At 39.1% G+C, this 8,440-nt stretch overlaps 1 protein-coding gene across 1 annotated transcript in view; it reads left to right on the top strand.

Moving 5' to 3' along the window:
- LOC124555768 (zinc finger protein 2-like) overlaps positions 1-2,662 on the top strand; it is a 43,477-nt gene extending 40,815 nt beyond the window's left edge. The window contains exon 3 of the mRNA XM_047129814.1: positions 221-2,662. Within this exon, the coding sequence (XP_046985770.1) occupies positions 221-1,973 (1,753 nt within the window). The 3' untranslated portion in view covers positions 1,974-2,662. The remainder of the gene's footprint in view (positions 1-220) is intronic.
- Positions 2,663-8,440: the final 5,778 nt, after the last annotated feature.

Genomic DNA, 8,440 nt, shown 5'->3' on the forward strand with positions numbered 1-8,440 from the left:
ATCATTTAGAATATGTTTGTAAGTTACAAGTTTTATTTCTAAAATATAGTGCAATAAATTGCCAGAGAAAATTGTTTTTTACATATGATATTGTCTCTCTCTCTCTCTGTACCTGAACACCTGTGAATGCTTGCATTAGTGCAATGAAATGTGGTGTATGTAAGCATGTAATTTCTTCTTTTTCTCTTTTGCTTTTTTTTTTTTTCCTTTTTCTTTATAGGTTCACACAGACAGAACATCCAGCTGCCAGGTATGGTGGTATTTGTCTAGAAAACGGCAGTAACGGAGGTAACTGTAAAGCAGATTCATCTACCATGTTTGACCCAGCAGGTATGCAGCAGCAGGGCGCCAGTTCACAGATGTATAGTGCTTCATCTGATAAAAATAAGGATCCTGAGAAAACATCTAGCAGTGCATCAGCGGATTTCCCTTTCTGCTACAACGTGAACATGCTTCAGAAAGTCCACCAACAGAGCAATTCAGCTGTACCTGTTGGAGGAATAAGTGGTGATGACAAAGGCTGCTATAGATTTGATGTAGCTCAACCATTTGGATACAATTATGCATTAGTTAATCAGATGTCTTTGGCAGCTGCTGCATCAACTGCAACATTTAAGTGTGATGTTTGTGGTTTAGTGTTTGCTCATCTCTCTCTCTTAAATCATCATAAAAGGATACATAACACAACTAATATGCTGGCAACTGGAGCTCAAAATGCTGCAGAAAGTGAACGCCAGTTTACTTGTGATATGTGTGGTGTGAGTTTTAGTTTAGCAGGGGAACTTAAGAGCCACAAGAATGGAGTTCATGGGAAAGCTAATCAGAATCAGCAGCACATAGGAAGTAAGTGCTGTGAGTCTTGTGGTGTTGAATTAGCTTGTGAACATAACGGTGGTAATTTGGTGAAAGGTAAGAAGAATGGAAAGTTTGTGAAATGTGAATCATGTCAAGAAATGATGTCAGGCAGCAGTTCAGGTTCTGGCTCCACTCCTGTGTACAGCAATAGCAGTGGTTCGGGGAGTGAGAGTGGTGGTACCAACAATGCTGCAAATAATACAAATCTGGGTGAGATTAAACCTGGGCATCATCCAGTGAAACGTAGAGGTGTGGCCAGTGTTACAAAATGTCATAAATGTAATGGATCTGGCATCATTTTCATTGGTGGGCCTCGTAATGCAACAGCTGTTGACAAACCCTTCCACTGTAATGTTTGTGATGGAACATTTTCAAGATATTCTAGTTTGTGGAGCCACAAAAGATTGCATAGTGGCGATAAACCTTTTAAGTGTGAAATCTGTGGTCTCGCATTTGCGAAAGCGGCATACCTGAAAAACCATGCTCGTGTGCACACGGGAGAAAAACCTTTCAAGTGTGCCGTTTGCGGGATGCAATTCTCACAGTCCCCACACTTGAAGAACCATGAGAGGATACATTCGGGTGAACGTCCGTACCAGTGTGAAGTGTGCGACAAGACATTTGCCCGTCATTCGACACTATGGAATCACAGACGTATTCACACCGGTGAGAAACCTTACCGATGTGAAGTCTGCGGCTCTGCATTCAATCAAGCTACCCACCTAAAAAATCATGCCAAGGTCCACACTGGTGAGAAACCACACCGATGCGATATTTGTGAGGTTGGCTTTTCTGACAGATTCGCTCTGAAGCGCCACCGTGGTATACATGAAAAGTATGGAAGAACGTCTGTTAGTGCTTCAAATAATCCAACTGGAAATGTGCAGAACAGTCAGGTACCTCCAAATACTTCAAATGTGAATGTTAGTAGTGTTAATGTAAATTCTGTTTCTAATGTAAATGCTGTGAACGTTAACAATGTTAATAACAGAAATGGGTCAAACCCAAATTCAGCTTCAAATAATTCACAAGCTGGCATAGACGACCTATACAAATGTGAGGTTGGAGGGCCAGTGGCATTTCCTGGTTGTTCCAGGCCCCATGATGAGAAACAGTGAAAGGGAGAGTGCCCTTACATGTAACCCTATTGTAAATAACAGTATTGAGACAGTCACAGTCTATAATGTGTAATTATGAAGGTTACATATATGTCCACTAGCATTTTCTGAACTGTGATTTTCTCAGTAGAGCACTAGGATTGCTGCTAGAGATCTCTTTCTTTTCGGGGTGATTGGGGAGTGTAGCTTGATCTGTTTAGTATGTATTGTCATCATTATTAGGCAGCCTTCAGGAGTTACTCATGGTTCATGATCCCTTTGAGATGACAGAACATTTAATTTGTGCTTCCCCTGTTCACAATGAAGTGCTACTAACAAACTTTGACGCTTGTGCCTCAGCCAACCTGGTCCTTTGCAAAACCACATAACGTGATATACTGTGTGGAAAACTCCATGAATGGTTCCCCATTAAAATATCTTCTGATAAAAAATAGTGCACCACATTGTGTCACACAGCTTTTGACCCTGTTAGTACTCCATGAATTTATTGGTTCCAGCATATTGCCTGAGAGTGGTGCAAGGCACATTTGCTTCCAGAAATGTGATACAAATGCTCACTGTCATTGGTCAACAAGATAAATAAAGATATGAAGATGGTATCTGTTCTTTCGAACATGTCTGAAAGAATAGATACCATCAGTGACCATGCAGCTCTCTTAGAATGAAATGATAATTAAATCAAGACCCTAAGCTGTCGACAGGCGTTGATATACATCAACAGGGACAGTTGAAAATGTGTGTCCCGACCAGGACTCAAACCCGGGATCTCCTGCTTACATGGCAAACGCTCTATCCATCTGAGCCACCGAGGGCACAGAGGATAGTGCGACTGCAGGGATTTATCCCTTGCACGCTCCCCGTGAGACCCACATTCCCAACTTAATGTCCACACACTACTTTCGTAGTGCCCCCTGCCCATTACACTCATTACTCGCGGCAGACAATCTTACCGAGTCCCGTAAGAGTTCGGCCAATGCGTGTTCATCCAGCACAGAAGAAGAAGGTCAATGGCCTGTTAGCCTTAACTATATGAAGATGGTATCTGTTCTTTTGGACATGTCTGAAAGAACAGATACCATCAGTGACCATGCAGCTCTCTTAGAGTGAAATGATAATTAAACTCATACGGGACTCGGTAAGATTGTCTGCCGTGAGTAATAAGTGTAATGGGCAGGGGCACTATGAATGTAGTGTGTAGACCATTAAGTTGGGAATGTGGATCTCAAGGGGAGCGTGCAAGGGATAAATCCCAGCAGTCACACTATCCTCTGTGCCCTCGGTGACTCAGATGGATAGAGTGTCTGCCATGTAAGCAGGAGATCCCGAGATCGAGTCCCGGTTGAGGCACACATTTTCAACTGTCCCCGTTGATGTTTATCAACGCCTGTCGACAGCTTAGGGTCTTGATTTAATTATCATTTCAGATAAATAAAGTGTGACAAATCACTGCTACAGTGGGCTGGGTTTAACATGTCCTCAACTAGCTATCAACATACTACATCAGTAACAGCATTAGTCAAAATGTTAACAGGTTAAATTCCTATAGGACCATTCACAACACACGTGTTTTTTAACTTGAACTGAATCTGATATTATGCCTCCCTCACCCCTTTCTGCAGAATACAAACACCGAGAGAGAGAGAGCACTTTGTAGCATGACCTACTATGTGTGACAGTAGAACATTGCCCTTGTTGCTTATATCTGGCAATAAAAGGGGAAGGGATTGGCCAGTTCCTTGTTTGATAGACTGTCCTGTCATTTATAATGAATAACTAGTAAATGCATAGAGGACTTGGCTTTGGTTGACTACAAAGTGGTTGTGAGTTTAGCTTTTTAGCTGGTGTACCGTGTAGCCATGTAGAAATTCTCTCTTTCAACAAATACATAGGTGTCAAAATTATTATACTCTAGCAGAAGTTATGTAAAAAAGAATATTTCCATGTTAGATATTTATTTAACAGTTAAATGCTTCATCCCTGTGTTTTGTGTGTATGACTTTCACGTTTATTAACAGTTCAGTTCTCCTTGGCATGCTTTCTGTTAGAATTGGGCTGGTGTTTACATCAGAGTGCCATCTATCTGTAAACTTATCTATGAGTTAAGCCTCATTATAATAGCGGTTTTCTTCTATTTTTGCTTTACAGCCACCCACAGATTCTCTATTTTGTTCAGGTCTAACTGTTCCCAAACCATGACACATTTTTTGCACTATTTTTAGCAAATAATCATGTGATTTTCTTGGCTTTATAACAAGGTGATCTATCATACATGAAGATAAGGTTGCCATCAGGAAACCATGCCAGTTGAGGGCAAAGATTTTGTTTCAGTACCTTTTACACTGCTGTTGAGCCATTGAACATTCACCAATATAGAGACTACCTGTACCATTAACAGAAATGATGCCCAACACCCTAGCAGAAATTAGATTTTTTGTGGTTTGAGCCACATTACAAGAAAAACTTCTCATCCGTAGCTCTCCTCACATACTGGCTGTTTTCTTCACATAATGTGACCATGGACTCATCTAAAAAGCAAAATGTTATACATACCATCAGTGCTACTATAATATCCTGAAGAAAAAGCTTTGCTTCAGTGGGACTAACATGAAGCCACAGGTTTTGCATACCCTGTGTAATTAAATGTGATTTGGTTAAAACAGTGGAAAGGGTTGTGTGGCGTAAACTGAGCCATGACAAGAAACAATAATACTGCAGTGATCAGAACGAGTTCTGGGCATCATTGATATGCCCATGAAAATTCATCACAGAAGAAATTTGCTTTGTGTTCTGTGTATAGTCAGACACAATTGCCATTAGTAATTATGGCAGTAATTCAGTGGTCTAGGTGGAAGCTCCATGTATCCTACTGTTGATATTGGCCATAGAAGATATGTGAGCAACTGTGTTGACACATTTGAAGATTTGTTCACTTTGTATATACAGATAAAATCATTTCCAACACACCATTCAGGAAAGGAGGAAGTGAAAGTAGTGCCACATAAAGTAAGGAGGTTTGCATAGTGTACACTTATACTGGATTAATCATAAGAAAAAACCTGATGTAAACATCACATCACATATTCTTCCATGTTTGCTGGAATCTAATTGGATTTCGTTTCACATGGAGCAGGAGCCAAGCTGTCTTGAGTACAGTCAAGCACGATAATGAAGATACATTTCATGCTGTGCATTGCATGCACATTTACTGATTAATAGTATGGGATAATAGCTTTACAAGTGCACTTAACTTGGACAGCACTGGCCATGCTGTTCTGTATCTCACCAGTGTTCAGCAGTGATGTGTGACAAAGTTTCATGCATTAGCTCCAGTATGTCTGGCAGCTTGAATGTCATGTTATTTCTCGTGACAGATCCCCTAATTTGGCTGCCCATCAGTTCTGTTGGGTTCATATAGCAAACTGTAAAAATGCAGTGTTTGTATGGCAGGCTCGATGCTGTGAAAATGATTGTTTTTCATGTTTCTACAATACTTATCAGTCTGGCTCATGTGGCAACACATCTGTGATATAAATGATAGACATACTCCAAATGAAGACTGTTTGTCATTTTTGTCCCAAAACTTTAATTTGTTATGGTTTCTTTTTAAGCAACCTTTATTAACAATCTTTTATAAAATATCGATACTTAAGAATTTATATTTTAATGAAAACTGGGATCTTGCATTCAATACATAATTAGAAACAGGAAGAAATGCATTTTTTGTAAAAAAATTATGATTAGATATGTGTTAATTAGCACAAATTTGATGAATTTTAGATGTAAAAGACGTACGTAGTTGAAATTGAACAAGAAAAAAAAAGGAAGACGAAAGCAAGATTTGAACCATCAACCCATGTACTACACTAGTTTATCATTCTGCGTTGCTACTGACTCAGTTGTGCATGCCATTAATGAAATGCTTAAGCTATAGTAAATACTCTCGGAAAACTTCAGAGCCAATTTTTTCAGTAAACTTGTGAAAAATATTATAAACAATGTGTTTCTCACCGCTTTCTAATGGCGTTCCATGTGTGACTTTCACTACAAAACAAAGCAGGGCCAGTCATTTTCACACTGTGTATTAACACTGCAACAGTGATTGTACACAATTTTTGGAATAAAAATTATATAGCTAAAGTGTGATTAAAAAAAAACAAACAATGATGGCTGTTTATGTATTAGACTATCTTAAATAATCATTTACCATAACTTAGTAATGAGATATTTGATACATAAATAGAACCTACTTCCAAGAGCATAACAACACTATTTTATGTGATCAATGGCTTCTGACCAATCATCATGTTTGTGTTTGTTTACATCAAGCTTATTTTTATGATGAAGAAAGTATAAGCAGAGAATATATTATTCCTGATGAGCATTTCTTCGATTGTAACACATTAGCACATTCAGGATTTCTTTAAAAAGAGTAATGGAATTACCATGTATTTTGTGACTCTCCCTTCTCTTTCTTCAAATAATTTAACTATGTAGCCAGTGAACTGAACCACCAGTGGTACTTATGGTCCATCAAACTCTGCAAATGCTGTGCTCTCTAGCCCACCACCAACAATTTGCAATTCGTGAAACATATTGGAAAGCTGATATACCAGGTATGACAATATGAAAACAAGACTGCATACATCACTAAGGAACTATGAGGGCACTTCAAAAAGTGAGTTGTAAGTATTATGGTGGGCCAGGTAAATTTTATTGATTGCCACCGTACACTTCAAAGTGACAGAGTTACATGACACTATTTTAAACATAATTACCATGTCCCTGTAAACAATGATTCTAATGTTCTGCCAGTTGTTCACTTCCTAGACTATAGAAATCCGTTCCTTGGTTATGGAACCATTCGAGAACTGTGTTTGTTTACATCAAGCTTATTCTTATGATGAAGAAAGTATAAGCAGAGAATATATTATTCCTGATGAGCATTTCTTCGATTGTAACACATTAGCACATTCAGGATTTCTTTAAAAAGAAATTGCTACGAATCTTCCTTGGTTCCATGGACATTGTCTGTGGTCAATGTCAGTGGCCTTCACTCCCAATTTGCATGACCAACATTGTGCAGACTTGGTCTAACGTTTCTCACCATTTCACAGCAGCTGGATGTGACATTGCATTTGGTCCATATACTGGCAGATTTTCATTGTGAATTTGTGTGCAGTTTAGGCACTTTGCCCATAAGAATCATATTGTCCCAAATACTTCAGCTTTGGAGTAAGTTTCCAGTTGCTGTGCTATTTCGCTCCCACCCATTGATTCCCCAGTTACCTGCACGACAGGAGAACTGTCTCTACAGGAAACCCAGAATGTAATCTCTTCTGACAATTCGCAAATCTTGTTGCGCAATGGTCTTAACATGGGATGACGGGTATGACTTACTTTTTAAAGTCTCCTCTTATTTGTCATGGCACTTTTTTTTAAATGGATGACTGTATTTTGACCTTGAACTATTTTCTTAATAGCTGATCTCAGTGATGGTGGATTGTCTGCTTGCCACAGGTATGTTCTTGTGCTTGTCTAGACATACAAAACTTGATATTTCTGTTTAACTTCATGGAAAAAGATGTTTGATACATTTTTAACTGTGGAAGCAACAAATGCAGAAGTATATACGTTCAAATGGGTCATATTTTAATGACAGTCACCAATAATTGAACATATTTTTAAGTGCAAAAATGTCTGACATCATACATGTTTCTCCTATGTGAGAGCACATGCTAAACTTTTTCCATCAGAGAGAAAGAATACATCTGTAATTCACTGCTCCTTCCAATGCCACTCAGTTGATAAACTTTTGTGAAACTACTTGCAGTGTAACAACATTGTTCCAAGTCAAAAAGTCACACACTAGTGCACCACGACAAATTGCTTCCTTTTAAGCCAAGCACTCTTGTTTCTCTTTTGTTGGGCCTTGGGTTTGTGTAGTGAGAAACTCCTCTGGTGAACAAGATTTGTGAGAAACCCATACTGTACCACAGTTAATGTTTGCTCTACCTTCTCCTGCCCACCCTCTGCATGGTGTTGCATTACATGATCTTTTCATTGAAAGGTAAAAGAAAAAGGGACATTAAATGTATATATCATTCTTCCATTCTTAAAGTCTGATTCACGAACGATGGCAGTTCACGCATGTTGAGGCACAGACAAGTATAGCATTGTTGACGATTCCAAGCGACAGCTGCGGTACATACTTGTGTGTGCTTTCTGCTTGAAAGAAGCATATGTCCTGCAAATTCTGTCTCTTGCTTGCTTATGCATAATTTGTCACTTACCACCACCACCATCAGCAGTGACAACTCACAACAAATGAAATATAAATTCACCAAGTAACTGCCTATGATCAGGTGTAATGCTCGCATTAGCTACGTCATTCAGAACAGAGCACTCAGAAAAGTACTGAATGCTCATTGGCTGTTGGATTATGCGTGACATAGGTGTGCAGAACAAGC

Source organism: Schistocerca americana, chromosome X (assembly GCF_021461395.2).
Source record: "Schistocerca americana isolate TAMUIC-IGC-003095 chromosome X, iqSchAmer2.1, whole genome shotgun sequence".
Lineage (NCBI taxonomy): Eukaryota > Metazoa > Arthropoda > Insecta > Orthoptera > Acrididae > Schistocerca > Schistocerca americana.